General features: G+C 40.5%; 2 protein-coding genes across 8 annotated transcripts in view; one reads left to right on the top strand and one right to left on the bottom strand.

Moving 5' to 3' along the window:
* Window positions 1–175: 175 nt before the first annotated feature.
* Window positions 176–14,261, top strand: prpf40a (PRP40 pre-mRNA processing factor 40 homolog A). 2 transcript variants are annotated; one of them, XM_022215751.2, is made up of 27 exons: window positions 176–279; window positions 2,951–3,031; window positions 3,201–3,344; window positions 4,083–4,166; window positions 4,804–4,822; window positions 4,914–4,933; window positions 5,077–5,118; window positions 5,257–5,367; window positions 5,822–5,942; window positions 6,252–6,276; window positions 6,423–6,638; window positions 7,648–7,753; window positions 8,754–8,818; window positions 8,907–9,071; window positions 10,109–10,217; window positions 10,321–10,471; window positions 10,549–10,682; window positions 10,870–10,984; window positions 11,358–11,449; window positions 11,577–11,693; window positions 12,485–12,622; window positions 12,749–12,844; window positions 12,932–13,018; window positions 13,142–13,232; window positions 13,328–13,389; window positions 13,498–13,653; window positions 13,855–14,261. In XM_022215751.2, exons 1-27 carry the CDS (start codon window positions 277–279, stop codon window positions 13,942–13,944), a joined length of 2,640 nt encoding a protein of 879 aa, XP_022071443.1. In that variant the 5' UTR covers window positions 176–276; the 3' UTR covers window positions 13,945–14,261. The 2 variants fall into 2 exon arrangements, with proteins under 2 accessions (XP_022071443.1, XP_051814618.1); XM_051958658.1 differs by lacking the exon at window positions 2,951–3,031 and having other exon boundaries at window positions 204–279.
* Window positions 14,262–17,004: 2,743 nt separating this feature from the next.
* Window positions 17,005–20,502, bottom strand: part of fmnl2a (formin-like 2a) — a 53,273-nt gene continuing 49,775 nt past the window's right edge. For 2 of the 6 annotated variants that reach the window (XM_051958653.1, XM_051958656.1), the window contains 2 exons: window positions 19,820–19,919; window positions 19,230–19,354 (listed from right to left, as the gene is read on the bottom strand). In XM_051958653.1, coding sequence (XP_051814613.1) covers window position 19,354; window positions 19,820–19,919 — 101 coding nt within the window. In that variant the 3' untranslated portion in view covers window positions 19,230–19,353. Of the gene's footprint in view, window positions 19,355–19,819; window positions 19,920–20,502 lie in introns of all 6 variants that reach the window. The other 4 variants (XM_051958652.1, XM_051958655.1, XM_051958654.1 and 1 more) reach the window with 2 other exon arrangements.

Below are 20,502 nucleotides of genomic sequence, written 5' to 3'. Positions count from 1 at the left end.
TCTTCCCCGGAGAAAAACGTAGGTTTGTATTAATTTCTCTGGGAGACAGTTCAGTAACAGGATATGTCGTGGAAGAGTACATTAACTGGAAGTCAAACAGACTCACAATATTACCTTTTTAATGTGCTTTTGCGCATTCGTGCGCATTTCCAACGCAGAATGACTCTACCAAGTCATTACCTTTGACCTCTCTGCCTCGCCGGGAGCTGAACCAATCGTTTCGCTCGTTGTTGAGAGGTGCTCGAATTTCTCGGAGGTTCTGACCCTCTCGTCAACATGGTGAGTCCATTCGCTCAAAAGAATTACTAATTTACCATAATGTGAAAAGCAAAAGAAATGTCCGGAGTTTACATGTGATTATTTTTCGTTCGTTTTTGGGCAGTCTCTTAGCCTTCATTGTGCAATAACCATGTGCACGTCCAACACCGCGGGTTAGCATGTCGTGTTAGCAATAGGCTAACATAGCGGCATAGACTTCTCAGTATGGGACCGACTACGTCCTGGAATTGACGCCTTCTTGTGATACCTAAATAAAGACATTTAAGAGACCGATTGATTTTGCGAAGTGTAACGTTAGTAAATATATGTCAAAATTTTAATAAACTATACTTTCAGGTTGGTAAAGGTGTGTTTTTAGCTAGTTGAAGTATGAGCCAGTTAACTATGGCGCTAGCATTCAGCTAGCCTGAGATTAGCCATAGCCCGTAGTCATTCATCAGGAACAGTAGAAGTTACCTAGCATGTTAGCATTAGTCAAATTCAAAGCGGAGGGATAATTAATAACGTGTGTGTTTGGTAAAATAGACAAAAACAAAGGAAATGAACATGCTCTTCTAGAAGTTGCATTTTAGACAAAGCCAACATTATTGTTAGCAGGATTTCAGTGTTTTTTTTCTGGTAACGTCAGTGCAGTATTTTTACTACAATGAAAAGCAACTAAACACACCTAAATCGAGTCTTCAGTGACGTAAAACAAAATTAATACAGACTTTGATAGAACTCCGTTGTAGATGAAAGCCAGATTCATACACATAGCGTTACAACTGTTTTATAATCTGAAGATCATACAGGGGTTTAGGCTTTGAACAATGAATGAACTCCTTCGTGGTGTATAACAGAAGGTGGATCTTAGGATTCAGATTTAGTCTATTTTCTTCCTTTTTATGTATCATACGACCAAAGATTGTGCATGCAAACATAAGGCGCATTTCATTTAAAAACTTGACTGTTTAGGTTTGCCTAACTGAAGTTCATACAAGGAATAAGTCTTCATGAACGTTTAGATTGTGGTGAAACCGTTTCAGAGATACACTATATTGCCAGAAGTATTCACTCACCTGGCTTGACTCGCATATGAACGTAAGTGACATCCCATTCCTAATCCATAGGGTTCAATTTGAAATCGGTACACCCTTTGCAGCTATAACAGCTTCAACTTTTCTGGGAAGGCTGTCCACAAGGTGTAGGAGTGTGTTTATGGGAATTTTTGACCATTCTTCCAGAAGCGCATGTGTGAGGTCACACACTGATGTTGGACGAGAAGGCCTGGCTCTCAGTCTCTGCTGTAATTCATCCCAAAAGTGTTCTATCAGATTGAGGTCAGGACTCTGTGCAGGCCAGTCAAGTTCATCCACACCAGACTCTGTAATCCATGTCTTTATGGACCTTGCTTTGTGCACTGGTGCACAGTCATGTTGAAAGAGGAGGGGGCCAGCTCCAAACTGTTCCCACAAAGTTGGCAGCATGGAATTTTCCAAAATGTCTTGGTATGCTGAAGCATTCAGAGTTCCTTTCACTGGAACTAAGGGGCCAAGCCCAGCTCCTGAAAAACAACCCCACAACATAATCCCCCCTCCACCAAACTTTACACTTGGTACAATGCAGTCCGACAAGTATAGTTCTCCTGGCAACCGCCAAACCCAGACTCGTCCATCAGATTGCCAGAAGTGCGATTGGACACTCCAGAGAACACATCTCCACTGCTCTAGAGTCCAGTGGTGACGTGCTTTACACCACTGCATCCCACGCTTTGCATTGCACTTGGTGATGTATGGCTTGGATGCAGCTGCTCGGCCATGGAAACCCATTCCATGAAGCTCTCTGCACACTGTTCTTGAGCTAATCTGAAGGCCACAGGAAGTTTGAAAGTCTGTAGCGATTGACTTCACAGAAAGTTGGCGACCTCTTGGCACTATGCGCCTCAGCATCCACTGACCCCACTCTGTCAGTTTACGTGGGCTATCACTTGGTGGCTGAGTTGCTGTCATTCCCACACACTTCCACTTTCTTATAATACAGCTGACTGTGGAATATTTCGGAGCTAGGAAATGTCATGACTGGATTTGTTGCAGAGGTGGCATCCTATCACAGTTCCACGCTGGAATTCACTGAGCTCCTAAGAGCGACCCTTTCTTTCACAAATGTTTGTAAAAGCAGTCTGCATGCCTTGGTGCTTGATTTGATACACCTGTGGCCATGGAAGTGATTGGAACACCTGATTCTAATTATCAGGATGGGTGAGCCAATACTTTTGGCAATATAGTGTACGTTGATTCAGCTTCGTTTGTTGAATGTCACTTCACGTGCTATACTGAGAACTGTTTCTTAAATTTTGTGTTCACCGTACTTTTTCTTAATATGGCAACACATTTTGTGATTTTGTGCACCTGTATATGTGAAATATACCTTTTCTTATCTTCATTATTACACTTTGTAGTCGTGAGATTTTGGTAGCGCTTGCCATGAAAAACATCTATTTGTAGTTCAATTTCAGTATTATTTGTATTATTGTAGAGAAAAAAAACAGAATTTAGCAACATCTTTGAAACTTAAGGACATATTTGGAGAAACTGCAGTGGTAGCTATTTTGAATGGATCACGTTACAACTCCCCTTTACACCAGACTGTTGTGAGTTCACTAACTCTGTGTGGTGTTTCTTATTCATGACAGTCTTCATCGGAGGCTAATAATGGCCCGAGCCAAGCGCCACCTTATCCAGGTGTACCGCCCTCAGGGATACCTCCCCCATTTGTAAGTCAGTGACAGAGATGTTTGTATCAATTAGCTTTTCACTTTTTGCTTCCAGTCATCATTCAGGGTTGAACTAAAACTGATCAATTCGAAAGGTCTTCATTGCAATTTTTATTTAATCTAATGTTTCTTTCTCTCTCTCTCCCTCTCTCCATTTAATTCTTTTTAGATGGGACCACCAGGAATACCCCCTCACTTTCCTCCCATTGGAATGCCCCCTATGGCACAGCGACCTCCCAGCATGACACCTATGCCGCCTGGCATAATTCCCCCTGGCATAATGCCACCAATGGGGGCACCACCAATGGCACAGGTAAGCCTTGTAAGAAGCTCACAGATATTTTCGCTTTTGTTTTGTTATCGGCCTTTTGACTTCTTTTCAGTGACGTCAACATTCACAGATCTCACAAATTAAAACACAATTTTTTAAAAGCTTTTTCTTGCATTCGTAAACAAAATATTATTCAAGCCCCTCTGATTTGTTTAGCACTTCCCGACAAAAGCTAATGTGGACACCAAAAACTATCCGCTGAGAAAAGATGGCTGTTGGCTGTTCTTCCCTGTAACACCTTGTTAAAGTGTTTTAACAAGGTGCTCGTTAATTGAGCAAAATTGCTTGTTTGTTGTTTACACCACTTCCATTAGTTGGTCTAATACATCTTCTGAGTTCGTCACAAACTTTTGTAATTGGATCTTTTTTCTTTAATAAGCAATGAAGGGTCATGTTTAGCAAGCATATGTGATCCTGTCACGCATAAATAGGCGTGATCTTGAGAGGAGTGTTTGATCAGGGTGCCGGTGCCACAAGTCTGGGAAGGTGACCAAAGAGTGTAGTTTGGTGTGTTGCTGCTACACACATCACAAGCTGTGGCATCACACCATAAAAAAAAGCACAGCAGACTCGGCTCCAGTCTCACCTCCTCCCCACCGGTTGCAAGCAGCCTTCTATGTCGACACCAACACCCCATCTCACACGGCATCTTAATACTTCTGCCTGCACTAGCTAGTATGGAAATGCCAGATGAATATTTCATGATGCTTCTTTTATTAGATGCCAGGCATGATGCCACCTATGATGCCAGGAATGATGATGCCCCCTCGCATGCCAGCTGCGGCTGTGCAGCCAACAGGACCGGTAACTCTCCTCACTACCTTCTCCATCAGTGCTCTGCCACACACTTCTTAAAAATACATTGCAATCTGTGAAATGTTAATGAAGCATTTTCACAGCCAAGTAATAACTGGGTTGGCTATGAATTGATGTCATTCCATTAAAAGAAAAATCTGTATATTTTCATGCACAGATTGAATTGAAACAAAAAAACATAATTAAATGCAGCATCTAATTAAAATTAAAATCAACATTTCCGTTCAATGTGTCCCTCATTGTCTGTCAGTCATTTTTGATTCAGCTGTGAATCTTTGTAAATGGAAAAAAACACGAGCCTCTCACAGTTAAGTTCTGCAAATTTTTCTTTTTAACTGAGTAGTAAGTAAGTTATGCAAATGAGTAGAATTTTATACTGTATTTATTCTGACAACGTCCAGATGGGTTTAGAAATCATAAGAAACAATTAGTCAGCACTCGTCTGTTTTCTGCAGCTTCTCGGTGTGGATTTATGTACTAATTAGGAAGGCATTGTCAGTTGTTGTCTGATGTGAAGAATGAGCCTGTCGTACCATTTTGTGATATAAATGTGCTGAAGAAAATTTCCAAACTTAAGAGTGTTTCTTGGGAAAATATGACACTAATTAATTTGTCTTTTCCACAGCCTGGCGTCGACTCCACAGGTAACATTTTCATTTTGTCGCTTTATAAATTATTTTCTTCCATATTGTATGTTCTTCAGTCTAAGGTCTGATTTGTTTTCTGTCCTCACAGCTGCTGCACCAGGAACATCTGTGAGTTCAGCAGAAATTTTTTTTTCATAAGCATTAATTACAAATTTACCAGTTTTGACAAATTTGAGTTGTCTCCAGTATTTTGCCTTCTGTCTTCTCAGTGACTATAGTCGTTAAACTTTTCATTTCCCTCGTCCCTGCAGAGTACCACTAATGGATCCCCGCAGGAAGAACAGCCGAAGAAGGTTTGTGCACGTAGAAAATGAAAAGACTGATGTGAAAGACTTGGCAATATTAACAAAGAGCTGTAAAAGTGCTTTAAGTGGTACTAAAGTGGTTCTGCGCTGATACAGCTGATTTATCTGTTGTTTTATCTGCCTCAGAAGTCCCTGTGGACAGAACACAAATCGCTGGATGGGAAGACCTATTATTACAATACAGAGACAAAGCAGTCCACATGGGAGAAACCAGATGAGCTGAAATCTCCTGCAGAGGTACAAACCCTTAATAGTTATATAGCATGCTTAATATCCGTTTATAAACTGCCTGGAAATAACTTTATTTATTCATATGTACATGTGCTTTCCACACATTTCAGCACAACTGATTAAAAGTCTGTTTTTCCTATAGCAGTATCTTACATGCAGCAAAAACAATGTCCACGAGTTACAAGTAATTCAGTTGTTGCTGTACCATATTCAGCCCAGGTTGATTATTTCCCATTTGCAGTCCTTTTTTCACAATATTAAAATCCCTTAAATGCACCTTATGAAGAGTCTCATGTTCTAAATTCAGTTAGCTTTACACAGTGAGACAAGTGACAATAATCATAATTGAAATATTTAATATATGGACCCTAATGTTACATTAGATATGTCATATAGTCGTATACAATACAGTAAATTTCAACTGAAAAACTGTCCTATCATTTTTTTCCCCCTCTCTTAGCAAATGCTGTCTAAATGCCCTTGGAAGGAGTACAAGTCAGACACAGGGAAGCCTTATTATTACAACTCTCAGACAAAGGAGTCCAGATGGACCAAACCCAAAGAGCTGGAGGATCTGGAAGGTAAAAAACTGCTGTGTGATGATGTCTAGCCAGCTGTGAGGAAGGCAGTGATGTTCCATACTGAGCCCTTTTACACTCTATGGATAAACCTTTAGCAGCGTGATAAATGGCAGACTGCTGGCTTGTTCAACGAATAACTCCATGCATTTGGAGCTTTAGGCATCACTGACGTACAAACACAGGAAGTCCAAATCCAGGAACACATGGTGGCTCCTTAAGTACACTTATCTGTGTGGCAGTCTCCTATGTGCTGCATGCTTTGAAATGAAAGCAAAAGCCCTAACAATTATCTCTTTTTGTCCATTCCAGCTATGATCAAAGCAGAGGAGAATGGGTAAGAGCTTCTTATTTACCTCCCGTTACTCTTCATGACTCCAGTATGTATTATGAACAGCAAATACAGCGGTTATTAGACATGATTTCCTGCTGGTATTCTTATGATCAAATGATGTGAGTTTTTCTGTCATGGTCTGATTTCAGAACGGCAGAGGCAGCAGCCCCTGGAACCACTGCAGCTCCTACAGTGCAAGCGGACAATATAGCCACTATGGCGACCGTAATGGAGGTGGAAACTACAACAGCGGCCTCAGAGGAGCAACTGTCCCAGGCGGCCGTGCATCTCACAGCTGAGGTCAAGACCGCTGAAGCACCTGTGGCTTCCTCTGAGAGTTCAGCCACCACAGAGACCCCAGCCAGGTAAACAACTATGTTTCAGCTGCGCAAGCGCAACAACAATCACAGTTCACACAGACTGCGATCGTCTTCAAGCACATCTGCTATTGTGTTTTGTCTACGTGCAGCAGAGTATAATGCAGAAGGGCTAACGGTAATGGGTTATTAATCAGAAGGTGGTGTAATGAGGAAATCTACTCTCAGCCATTGGCATCACTAGTGTCATCGATCTGAAACAGCTGTTGACAACAGCTCAGCAAACTGAAAGAGGCTTCTGCAGGAAATTATGTTCAAGTCTGAATGATATAAAGCAGTGGAGAGTGACAACATAGCAAAAATCTGCAGGCAGATGCAAATGATGGGAAGGGGGCTTTATTAAACTTGTACAGTGATGGTAGAAATAAAGAATAAAAATGTTGAAGAAGTCTTTTATATGACCACATCAGTCTAGGCTATTTCAGTTTTACCGTCATGTCACCCAGTGGTGTTAAGATTCAGTAAGTATCAGTCTGATGGTGGTTTCATTCTTTATGCTGATTTTAAATGCAAGTACTGTCTGGGGAAGGGGAAGTAATTATTAAATGGGTTATTTATATTTTAAGAATAATTCCATATTTATTAGATCATGTTCATAAAATCACCAAAGTGTATTAGAAACAGATGTGCTGTTGAGAAGTGAATTATCAGCACAAAGTTAAAGACACATTTGCCATCAAAATACACTCTGCAAAGTAATACGCAGATTGGTACGGTGAATTGTAAGGTCAGGAAATTACTAAACTTTTGGAGCGTAGCCTGCACGGGCTGTCGCACTGCTGTGTGATACAGAGACAAGTACCGTCTCCAGTTCTTAGACAGCAAATACATCACGGTTACGGAAAGAGTTAAGGTCACATGAAACTTTTTAATTATTGTAATTGTTTACGATTAAGTTTATTCTAGTGTTTCTTCTATTTGTTTTAAAACAGGTTGTGATAAATGCTTAATTCAGACACAACTACGTTAATACCCACACATATTTCTTTGCTTTCAGTATTGAAGTCCCAAAGGAAGAACGACCAGAACTTCAGAAGAAAACTTACAAGTGGAACACAAAAGAGGAGGCCAAGCAGGCCTTCAAAGAGCTGCTGAAGGAGAAGGTGGGCTAACCTGTCAGGAGTTGTCAGCATGTAGATGAATAAGAGGCAGAATGCTGTAGGAGACAGGTTTCACTGATCCTATAGGACAATCCTGTAGTGTATAAAATTGGAATAATTATAGAGTGGACAACATGTAGATAAACTTCACTCTCCACAAAATCATATTTCCATCAATAGAACTCCAACAACTGTCTGTTCTATGGGTTTTTATTGGCTGTTAATTGACTTTTTATTTGTTGTTTGTTTATCATCCAAATCCTGGAACAACCTGGAAGATCTGTTTGTATGGGTGCTTTAACTTCGTCCGTCTCTGCTAATGCCTGATGTGTTTATTAGCGCATCCTTTGCATTATGATCTGGATCTAATCCCTGTCCCTTCACTTGAGCCCCTGGGAGGTCTGTTCAGCTCCACCTCCTGTTGCTGTGAACGCATTGTGTGTTCAGTTGCAAGCCAGCCGAGCAGCACCTCCCACCTTGAATGCTGCTATATTTAGGGGCTTTTTAATTTTGTGCACAAAGCTCTCCTCTGAGATTGCTTGCCATTTCATGCAAGATCTTAATGGCTCTGTCTTTATGATTAGCTTTATTGGATCAAAGGCACGGGGCTGGCTGGGATTAAGACAGTGAGAGAAAGTGGCATGCCTCAGTGAGTTAGAATAACTGTGACAACTGACAAGACAGACGCACGCAGTGGAATCAGTTCATAATGGATGAAGAAGTCACTTCCAGGGAGAGACAAGGGGCAGAAAGGGCACTTACATAAGTCCTCAGTAGCACTTCTTGAATTATTGCCACTGCACACCTCTTAAACCAGTATCTATTAGTAATTAAGAAAAGGGCTAACATCAAGAAACCAAAGCAGCTCATTGGTTCTCCTCCTGATTTATGAACTTTTTCTAAGTGCAAAAAGAAAATACATTTTCTTTTGATTGACTATTTTAATCTAGAAATTTAAGAATTTAGTTCAAACCATCATGGCATCTTATTCTCTGTATTTTAGGGTGTGTCCTCAAACTCCTCGTGGGAACAGGCCATGAAAATGATAATCAATGATCCTCGCTACAGGTACAATATTCTCTTATTTGCTGTGCAATAGCAGGCGAAAGCAGTCCCCATCTCTGACCTAAATTTTCATTTTTTCATGTCGATGAAGTGCACTTCCCAAGCTGAGTGAAAAGAAGCAGGCGTTCAACGCTTACAAAGTCCAAACAGAGAAGGAAGAAAAGGAGGAAGCCAGAATTAAATACAAGGAGTCCAAAGAGACTTTCCAGAGGTTCTTGGAGAACCACGACAAGATGACATCTACCACCAGATACAAGTAAGTAGTACAGTGACAATGATCTCCCTGTATGGATTTGTGGTTCTCCAAACAGTCAATATGATTATGCAAATTAGATCAATTAAAGGTCATGTATGGCTCCTGCATGCCATCATGCAGTTCCAGCACCGTTCGCTTCCCCTTTAACTGCTCTGACCTGTTAGCTCTTGTCACACAGTTGTTGCTGAATTTGTTTAAATCATAACGCAATGTTGTTCAGTCACAGTTTTGTGTGAATTGACATTGAACAACTTAATTTGAAAGTGGTAATTGTGCTGTACTTACGGTGCATATGACATATGGGTTTAAAAGTTAATTTGCAACCTTGCTGCTTCTCTTTTATCCTCTTTTGCGTCGTTTCAATTTCAAACTTGCATAAATGCGACAGAGATGGTAGTAACGAAGACAAAATTACTTCTCTTTTCCTGAATTTATACTAATGCAGTGGGTCATCTTTTTCAGCCATAAACATACAATGCAGAGTTCTGCGTTCTAAAACATGCTGATGGAAATTAAAATGTTGCGATTTAGATTTTTGGTGCTGCGTTTCACATCTAATTCACCAGCAGTCTTTGGTTGGACATTTGGTTGAAAGTCATCATGACGGTCGAAGGGGACAGACGATCGACTGGTGACCTTGACAGCGAGCCAGTTTCAAAGTTCTGCTGGCACTGGGTTTGTAATCAGGGATGACACACAACAGGCAGTTGGAGAGCGATAGCAGGGCTGTCGGAGGGCGTGTGTATGTCGTGTGTCTGTACATTTACTACTTTATTCCACTGCGGTCCATCACCGCTCTTGGCTCTTCTGAGCATCAAGGTTGTAACGTCAGTCAAGAAAATGGAATGTTATCAGTGCGCATCACAAGAGAGGGGATTTCGTGAGCTTTGTATTAATTCTACTCAGCTGTGCATGTGATGCCTTGCACGAAACAGTAACATCCGATGTGTTGAAGGTAAATTTGGCCTGTGAAATGCTGCCCTCATGTGGGTTACTTAGTGAAAATATTTTACAATGTGTGTGTTCTTGAAATTCAGGAAAGCTGAACAGATGTTTGCTGAACTTGAAGTGTGGAGTTGTGTTCCTGAGAGAGACAGACTGGAGATCTATGAAGATGTGTTGTTCTACCTCGCTAAAAAAGAGAAGGTACGGCTTTGTTCCACAGTGCATCCTTCAAATTCATCCTTCAGCTACTGCCATTTAATATTGGTCCAGTTAAAACTATATTTTTTTTTTATCATCTACCCAGGAACAAGCCAAGCAGCTGAGAAAGAGGAACTGGGAAGCTCTGAAGAACATTCTAGACAACATGGCCAACGTCACATACCGGACCACCTGGTCTGAGGCCCAGCAGTATCTACTAGACAACCCAACCTTTGCAGAGGATGAGGAGCTGCAGAGTAAGAAAACACTTAGTTCTGGGTAAATATGTCAGTTGTATGTTCTCCCTTTTAATACTGTTGTTATATCTTTACAGATATGGATAAAGAAGATGCCCTTATTTGTTTTGAGGAGCACATTCGGGCACTGGAGAAGGAAGAAGAGGAAGAGAAACAAAAGACTCTTCTAAGGGAACGACGACGACAGCGCAAGAACAGAGAGGCTTTCCAGGTGAGGCAGAAACAAAGATACAAAGCATGTGTATCTGAAAACACAAGCACCGTGGAAACCAGTAAATGTGGAAAAGAAAAATTGGATTAACGTCTTTCATTTCTAAAAAAAAAAAAGACCACATTTGATTTGTATTTACTCTGGATATCAGTTGCTGTCCTGAATTCATATTTTGCCGTTTTCTCAGAAATTCCTGGACGAGCTTCATGACCACGGCCAGCTTCACTCCATGTCTGCCTGGATGGAGATGTACCCGACCCTGAGCTCAGACATCCGCTTTGCCAACATGCTGGGCCAGCCGGGTAGGACAGCAGGCCACAGCACACGTGGCTTCACATGTCTGCATGAGCTGAACACTGTGAAGCACGTGGACGTGACATGCAGACAACAGCACACGGCATGAACGCAGAAATAAATTATACACGGCCAAGGATGTAAATTCTCTATGAGCCATAATTATGCTGCTCATTTTTCTTAACCAGAGTTATTTTAGATTAGAAGATAGACTTCAAATATTTGATTATGGTTCCAAGAATCATCCCCTACTCAAACTCATGCAATTATTTATTTATTTGCCATCTTTGTTTTGCATCCAGTGTGGTCTGCTGAGTGTGTTGGACAATTTATATTTGGTGCAATATTTACACTTTTTAAAAGTTAATGTCCACTCTGCAGGTTCTACTCCCCTGGACCTGTTCAAATTCTACGTGGAAGACCTTAAAGCCCGCTACCACGATGAAAAAAGGATAATCAAAGATATTCTTAAGGTGAGATTGTGAAAATTCCATGTATATTACGCATGTTGTAGGAATAATTCTGTCCCACTGAGAGGTTTGTTTTGATGCAAGTGTGTTTTTACTCATTATTGTATCTCCTTGTACTTCCCTTCCCCAGGACAAAGGATTCCTGGTTGAAGTCAACACCAGTTTTGATGACTTTGGATCAGTCATCAGCTCAGACAAGAGAGCCACCACGCTGGATGCAGGGAACATAAAGCTGGCCTTCAACAGTGTAAGATTCCTTCATTTTGACTCAACAGATTTGTGTAACTTTTGACAAAGTTTCTGCAGATCAGCCCAGACATTGTTGAGTAACTGAGCTTAGAGCAAATCCAATCAATGTGAAATGGTTCTCTTCATAATGGATTGCCTGAATCTGCAGCTCCCCCTGGCTTTAACAAGCTTCATAACGAGTTTTAGCTTTTTGTTGGTTACCTGCTGCACCACTTAACTTTTTTTTTCTTCACTGTGTTTCATCAAATCGTTTTTTTTTTGCCACAACAGATGGCTGTTTTGAGGATAAAAAGCTCTAAAACCTACTGTATAGTGCCTGCTCAACACTAAACTACAGACTCTGCAGCTAATGTTAGCCTTGCTGTTCAAGATAGTGCAACTAGAGAGCCCAGTGTTTCCTTAAAGGGACCAGCAGAGGTTGCAAACAGCTCCTGACAGTAAAAGATAAATACACATATACTGAATGTGTAAAAAAGCTTAAAATACTCTGTACGGCAAACTTCCCTTCACCCAATCAAATGTAAGAGTGATAATATTTCAGTGCTACGTTCACAGGTTGTTTCCACAGCCCTTAATATAAATTATTACACATTTAAGGTTTACCTACTACTTTTACACAGACTATTGAGTCTTGAGGAGGATTAGTTGTATTACTTTGTGGAACATTGTCTTTGCATTTCAGGCGTTAAGACTCAATTTACTACAAAAGCCTTTTTTTCCTGTTAGTCTTTCCATTTTCATAGCAAGTATTCATAAGATTACCTAATTTTGCAATTTCCGTCTCACTAGTTACTGGAGAAGGCTGAGGCCAGAGAGAGAGAACGAGAGAAAGAGGAGGCCAGGAAGATGAAGAGAAAAGAAGCGGCCTTTAAGAACATGCTGAAGCAGGCCACACCTCCACTGGAGCCAGAGGCGACATGGGAGGGAGTATGTCCTTTATCCAGATAATACTTAAATATTCAGATGGTTTCCCAGCACCAACTGTTTCCTATTTATGTCCCTCTCCCTGCTGTTGTGTTTGTACGTACTGTGGCTGACCTTTCACCATTTCAGGTCAGAGAGAGATTCTTGAAAGAATCAGCCTTTGAAGACGTGACTCTGGAGTCAGAGAGGAAAAGAATATTCAAAGACTTCATGCATGTCTTGGAGGTAAGTCTGTCATTACAGCGGGTATTGCATAAATGTGTTAATGTCGATGATGACGGTTATGTTCAACCTGCTTTTTTGTTACGACAGCATGAATGTCAACATCATCACTCCAAAACAAAGAAGCACTCAAAGAAGTCCAAGAAGCACCACAGGAAACGATCCCGCTCTAGATCAGTTAGTAGCATTTATATAAAAATAAACTGTGGTCAAACCGTTAGCAATCCATGATCTACGAAACATTCCTCTCATGTCACGCCTCGACAATATCTAAATGACTCCACTTTAATGTTTCCACAGGGCTCAGAGTCTGAGGAGGATGAATACCACAAGAAGAAAAAGAGGTCACAGTCCAAATCCCCCTCAGAACGCTCATCTAGTGGAGAATCTGGTGAGTGTTTTTCACAGCTTAGGGGATCAATTGATTATTGTATGCAAGAAGTGCAGGAGCATTTACATTTCCTGACATTTTCTGCCTGAAACCAGAGAGAAGCTATAAAAAATCCAAGAAGCACAAGAAGAAGGCCAAGAAGAGACGCCACAAGTCTGTAAGTGTACAGGAAGACCTGCCAGTTTGTGTCGTGTTAACGTGCTGGATGTAATTTGAGTGTTACTGCGATATCGGTACATGCACTGATTGGAATTCTGACCAACAGGCATCGCCAGATTCTGACAGCGAGAAGAAAGGAAGAGAGCGCGATGGAAAGCGTGAGAAGGACATAGAGAAGGACAAAGAGAACGACAAGTCTCGGGGGAAATCTCGTTCCGACTCTAAACAGAAATCTCCTAAAAGGAAAGCGGCTAAAGAGGAGGTTGGTTCCTTCATGAATAACTTTGTGTTGAAATTCCAGCTAACCACTGTTTTCACAGCATTTGTGTGTTTGACTAGTAAAAGTTACAACTTTAAACTGTGGGTTCTTATTTACTGCTATGTGTGTTAGCATGACAATATTGTATTTTATTTTTAATGTTTATTCCATCACTGACTCTTTGTGTTTCCATGTTGTGATCAGGGTGGCTGGGATACTTCAGGCAGTGAGCTGAGTGAGGGAGAGCTGGAGAAAAGGAGAAGAACTTTACTGGAACAGCTTGATGCGCCTTGAAAACACTTCTGCTACGCTTTTCTTGTATTTGTACACTTCTACAAACACGCATTCCCCTCCAGGCTCATCTGACTGCTCATCACACCGCCTGCCCACGATGGACTGTGAAAAAACAACTCTGACTGGTATTTATGGGAATGTGCTACAATGAGCTTATTTTGTGGCTAATTGGGTATCAGGAAATTGATCAGCTGGTCCACTGTTTAATGTCGAATTGTCTTTTGGTAGCTTTGAGTATTTTCTTTAGTTGGCTGTAGTTGTACGTTTTCTGTTGCCAATAATTTTTATATTCAATTAAAAGCATATCTTTATGTCTACACGGCTGCCTTTTACTTAAGAAATCGAGTGATTGAAAAAGGTTTTAACTGAAGTATTTGTAAATTTTAGAAACATTTATTTCAACATTGTCTCATCGGCAAAAGCAAAAGTCGTCTTATTCACTTACTCGCTAAACCCTCTAGTGTCTGTCGGAGTTATTGCCCTGATGTGTCCAAGGAGTATTTTATTAATAGATCAGCCAGTTACCACTTAATTAGAAACGAATTAATACCAATGCAGCCCCAAACAGTTTTGTAGGAACGTCTTTAGAGAGGTGCTCAATGGACTTTGGAGGATGTACACTGCTAGGCAAAAGTTTGGACTCACCCCTAATTTTCCTGTATTTTTGTTAAAACGGTCCAATTAAGAGCTAACTTTAACAATTTGTTATTTCTAATTATTGCAAGAACATTCATGAGTATGCTATGAACAAAATTTAATCAAGTACGGCACTCAAGTAGGGATATTTCTAAGCATTTATTAATGAAAGCATTACTGGAAGGTTTAGGTAGCAACATTACTCTCTTGTTTGGTTAAAACACTTAAAATGTCTTTACAAAGGGTTGCATGCCCCCTGTAATAACTATGCCGTCCCAATAGAATGTTTTTCACACCTTGATTCACAGTTCTTTACGCTGTTCACAAATATTTTATGTTACCTTTATGAGTTGATATTAAAGACTGATAATTTCTGGAAAGAATGTCTTTAGCTAATTGGAAGATTTAGAAATCTGAAGTAGCACCAAAAATGGCCAGAAAACCTCAGTTAAGCAAAGAAAAAAGGATTGAAATTCAGGTTTTGAAAGAAGGTTATTCTACAAGACAAATTACTCAGAAAGTGAAAGTCTCAAAGTGGAGTTGCAAAAACATTAAAGAGCTGTGAAGAAACAGGTTCACACGAAGACAGATTTCGTTCTGGTAGAAGCAGAGTCACGTCTAAAGATAAGTTCATCAGGGTCACCAGTCTTCGAAATACACAACAGACAGCCCCAGAAATAAGAGCTCAGCTAAACTCAACCAGAGGCAATAATGTGTCAGTGGATACTGTGTGGCGTAGACTGCGGGAATCTGGTCTGAAAGGCAGGGTAGCTGCCAGGAAACCACAACATAAAGAAGAGACTTCAGTGGGCTAAAGAACATAGAAACTGGACTGTAGAAGAATGGAAAACCGTTCCGTTTACAGACGAGTCAAAGTTTGAAATGTTTGGATCAAAACGGCGCGAGTACGTTCGACGTAGGGTTGGAGAACGCTCGACTCCTGCGTGCGTTGTTCCCACAGTAAAGCATGGGGGAGGTAGCATGATGGTCTGGAGCTGTTTTGCAGAGGGTCAGATTGGTGATCTGCACAAAGTCACAGGAATTCTAAATCAGCATGGATACCACAGTATCTTACAGAGGCATGCCATTCCCTCTGGTCTGCGTTTAGTGGGACAGCCATTCACACTACAACAAGACAACGATCCAAAGCACACCTCCAAACTCTGTCAGAGGTATTTGGCCAAGAAAGAGGAGGAGGGGAAGCTAAGGATTATGACTTGTCCAGCTCAATCCCCTGACCTTAACCCCATTGAACTTGCATGGGATGAACTGGACAGAAACATCAAGAATAAACAACCCACAAGTGCTGCAAACCTTTATGAGATGTTGGCAGAAGCATGGGAGGAAATTTCAAGTGATTATCTCATATCACTGATTGCAAGAATGCCTCGAATTTGTCAAGCAGTCATCAAAGCTAATGAAGGCTATTTTGATGAGTCACAGATTTAGACAGTTTATTAACAGTATTATATGCTAGATGCTTCAATTTTGTTTTCAGTGTTCTTATCTATAGTTCCACTGTGATTAAAAATGAAACATGGCTAAATTGTGCTCATAATTTAGGTAAAAATTAGGGGCGAGTCCAAACTTTTGCCTGTTAGTGTAGTTTGTACCGAGGGCAGATTAATAATACATATTATTTGTAGGCACCTTTCTTGACACACAAGATCACTTCAAAGGAAAAACAAACAACAGAACGGAACAAATTGTGCCGTTTTACTGATAAGTTAGTCTGCCGTTACTGATGCTAGCGGGTTGGACAAACATTAACACTGTGATGCACAACATGAGTCAAGAGATTTTCCATTGAATATGGGTCACTTTTGACCTATATTGTACATCAAAGGGTTAAGAAAGCTTTCAGTATAACTCAGTGAAACTTAAGTGCTTTATATGCAAAGAAAAAGTATGGCCAGAAGTTTGGATTTCTCAAACGTTCAACAAAAACTGAACATTAACACTCATGAATGTGGGATTTATTGCACCACAGTTCCATCAGATGTACTGTATGTTAGCATTAGTTTTGGTTAAATGTAACTTGTAAACTGGCAGCTGAATGCATTTATTGATGAAGTCTCGCATTTCATCAATGGATTAGATCACCTGAATTGAAATCCATGTAATACAAAAAATATCTGTAGCCCCAGGAGGTAGTTTTATGGTTTCTATTCTTTGATATGCCTTTAAACCTTCAAAGCACTTTACAATGCCTCTCTCATTCCTACATACTCGCACACTAATGGTGCTCGCTTGCCATTGGCAGCAACCTGTGGTGAGTTTGGCACATGGAGGAGCTGGAGTTCAAACTGCCAACCTCACAATTAGTGGACAATCTGTTCTAGCACCTGAGCCACAGTCACCCTTTGACCAGTTTACTTGACTCCAGTTCCAACCAGAGAATCAAACCAAACACGTCACACCGAGTAAACAATCATTGTAAATAGTTTATTTGATCATATTCATTGAAAATCTCATATCACCTAATTTAAAAAAAGCTTGTTATTTTTGTAATAAGCACAAACTGCCTAAAATACATTTCTGGTGAAAGTTTAAAAATAAAAAAACATGCCAGTATTATCCAGTTAGAGAAATGCTGCTATTACAGACAGTGAAGTTGAGAGAAATAGAGCTGAATGGCATCACAGGCTTCAGTGGAGACAATGACAGGAGGGTGGATCGCTAAGCCACAGACGCAGGTCATTACAGGTCAACTACTAGAAACTAGTTTAAACGGTTAGTGCGGCCACTTTCCTGGCTTCGCTGCACCTGTGATACTCCCACAAAGCAAACGGTGAAACATTCTGATTTTAAGCACTACTGTGGATTTCTCGCTGCATTTGGCTTAATTAAATATACACAAACGGAAACAAAAACTATAAGTTAAAATAACATTCAAGTTGTATAGCACAAGGCAATGAAAACTTTTGTTTAAACAATATGTACAATATTAACCATCTGGTAATGTGAATTAAGTAAAAAACAAAAAAACAAAAACACAGTTTGTAGCAAAATATCTGTACATTTAGGAAAACGTTTTTTGTTGTTTACTTTTATTTTGTCATGTTTTTAATGACACATTAGATGAGCTTAAATGAATCTTCTCAGTGGTTAAATACTATACATTAAAATTACAGTAAAGTGAGTCGACACAGTAGCCTGGAAGATTATCAACCTGTAAAACGTTCACAGAAATACAAGTTGTGTCCAGTTTTGACGATGAGATCATCCAGTAGAGCTTTTTAGAGTTCGTGCAGTTTCTACATTTGATAGAAAATGTATTTATGTTACTTTGTAGGCTTGTTTTTTCAGCCTACTTTGTTCCCAAAAACCAGATAAATTGCTGCGCTGCTACAAAAATGCACCGTTGCAAATGGAGAGTAGAGTTTTAAGTAAGCAGACTTCATCAAGTTTGACCCATCGTGCTATAATTATGTAAAATTCACATTAGACTGGTTTGCACTTTCTGATGTCTTTTTCCATTCCTTCTTTTAATACCTCATACTTTCTGGAGCACAAATATAATTCTCATTACCTTCATGTCACATCAGCCCTTTTAGTTGAGAAGCCTCATGAGATGTTCATGTTGAGCATGTTTGTGTTTAACCCTCCTGTTGTCTTTGTTTACGGGCACCAAAAAATATTGTTTCCTTGTCTGAAAAAAAATGCAAAAAATCCCCCAAATTCCTGAAAATCTGCAAAACCTTCAGGAAGAAAATTCCAATAATTCCTTAAACGGTTTCCCTTAAGTTTTATTTTTTTTAAAATCCCCCAAATTTGGCAAGAAAATTCTTGTAAATATTTTTGAAAAATGAGTAAAAATCTTCCAAAAAAAATCCTAAAAACATCTAAAGTGATTACATATATATCAGTAAAACTTCTAGTATTTTCTTTAAGAACATTCACGTTAAAATAAACCAAAATTCAGCAAAATTTGCTGGATTTTGTTTGACTTTTTTGTGAATTTTCTTTAGAAATATTTTTAACATTTTTTTTTCCCACCAAAAAATGTTTAAACATTTCCCAGAAATGTTGAAAATGTGGACATCATTAGTTTCACTGTGAAAATATTTTTTTCCCCCCCACATTTTCAAACTTTAAACCAGGACAACATGAGGGTTAAGAGGAATGGACAAGAGCACCGGAATGTACAGAGACACAGAGTGTCAAACTCATCGCTACAAGATGTAATATTTGTAACAGCTAAAGGGAGCACATCCCATACATTCTACATTATGTTTCCAAGGTAACATCTTTTCACGTGGCTCTTAAGGCCACTGCATGTCCAGTTTTTGTTTTACACATCTTAACATTAAAGCCAAGTCGAGTTGTATTGCTTGAAGTTGGGGTTATTAAAAAATAAGTCATCAGACAAACAGAAGACGAAGTGACGCAAGACCACAAAAATAATATTCAGGCACTTAGCTTGTCTAAGGTTTCTCAATCGACCTTTCAGACACTTCAGAGTCAGTCCATACATGTTCCAGTCCTTCATAGTGAAACGCTGCTGCTATAGCACAGACATAGAATATTGTGTATTCTTATGTAATATATACATACATACTCATCATCCTTCACTCTGCGTTACTTTCTGCCGCTCCCTCTCTTGACATCCCCGCCACCTTCTCCCCGTCCCTCCCCTCCCTTCCACATGCGCTTCTCCCTCGTCACATGACCACTTCGCCATTGTTCACCGGCCGCAGGTTCTGATCATCGAAGCGTCTCCTGACACTCCTCCGCACGGCGTCCGCCCGCCTGTAAGGCTGATTCCTCAGATCTGCGAGGGAAGAAGGGATTAGATGGGGATGGGGGGGGGGGGGGGGGGGGGGGGTGAATAAAAGAGCCATCAGTCATCTTGTCGGGGTGTTTTGATGAGCCCCACATGTTCATAGTGCTGGCAGCCTGTCTTTCAAAGCAGCATGACGTCTACACGGAAAAAAAAATTAACAATAAAAATCCCTGCAGGTCAGCTGTCTCTGAGACTGACCGCAGGATTTTTATATTTGTAAGCCTCTGCCAGGAATCTAGAAAAACTTTGATGCATCTCGTGAAACCAAGATGCATCTTTTCCATACAAAAAGTGAAGAAAATCACTGGAAAGAGGAATCTATGTATCATTAGACAGTGATATTTACTATAAAGGAGGAAGAGGAGGAGGAGAAAACAAGGACAGGTATGATGAGTGGACCCTAAATGTAAAGACAGTCAAAGAGGAAGGGGGAGGTAATAAAGAGATGCTTGCCAGGTTTGGGACACATCCACCACTACAGGGGTGCTATTGGAGGACTTCCTTACCCTCGAGTAGACATTGGGAAATTTAGTAATATTATTCTTCTTTAGGGCTAGATGAAGAGAAGACAAAATGAAGGTTAAAAATGGAGGAAGAGGCTGACCGGAGCATGTCAGCCCAACATGTTCACAATGGCTTTGCCAAGAGAGCGCTGCGAGAGCAAAGCAGAGTGGCAGTAGGCTGCATGTGGGAAGGCCAGAGGAGGGGACAGAGCTAGAGGATGTTAACTGGTTCAACTGGCAGAGGAGGACAGAAGGAATGGAATGGAATGGAGGATCAAAGCTCTTTTTTTTTTCTGTTACTAGACCCAGACTGCTTTGCAAAGTGGCTACCAGCAGGAAGGAGGAAGAGCCTATTTTAAACTTCCACTGCAGAGCAACTGTAGGCTGCGATAAACAAATCTGATTCCAGGGCACGGCTGTATTGTTACGTTTAATAGCATCATCACCAAAAAAACCACAAACCAAAGCATGCAATCATCCAAGGTGAACACCGTGAATTAGTTACAACCAGTCAAACGCCTGGTTCCATGTTAGTAGCAGGCCAAAACAAACCACTGAAATGAGTAATTATGTGAACACGCCATGCAGAATATCAGCGAGCCTGCAGACCGCAGACAGTCCTTTAACAGAGAG

This window comes from Acanthochromis polyacanthus, chromosome 14 (genome assembly GCF_021347895.1).
Source record: "Acanthochromis polyacanthus isolate Apoly-LR-REF ecotype Palm Island chromosome 14, KAUST_Apoly_ChrSc, whole genome shotgun sequence".
Classification (NCBI taxonomy): domain Eukaryota; kingdom Metazoa; phylum Chordata; class Actinopteri; family Pomacentridae; genus Acanthochromis; species Acanthochromis polyacanthus.
The sequence above is the reverse complement of the archived record's forward strand: the minus strand, read 5'-3'. Positions and strand labels throughout refer to the sequence as shown.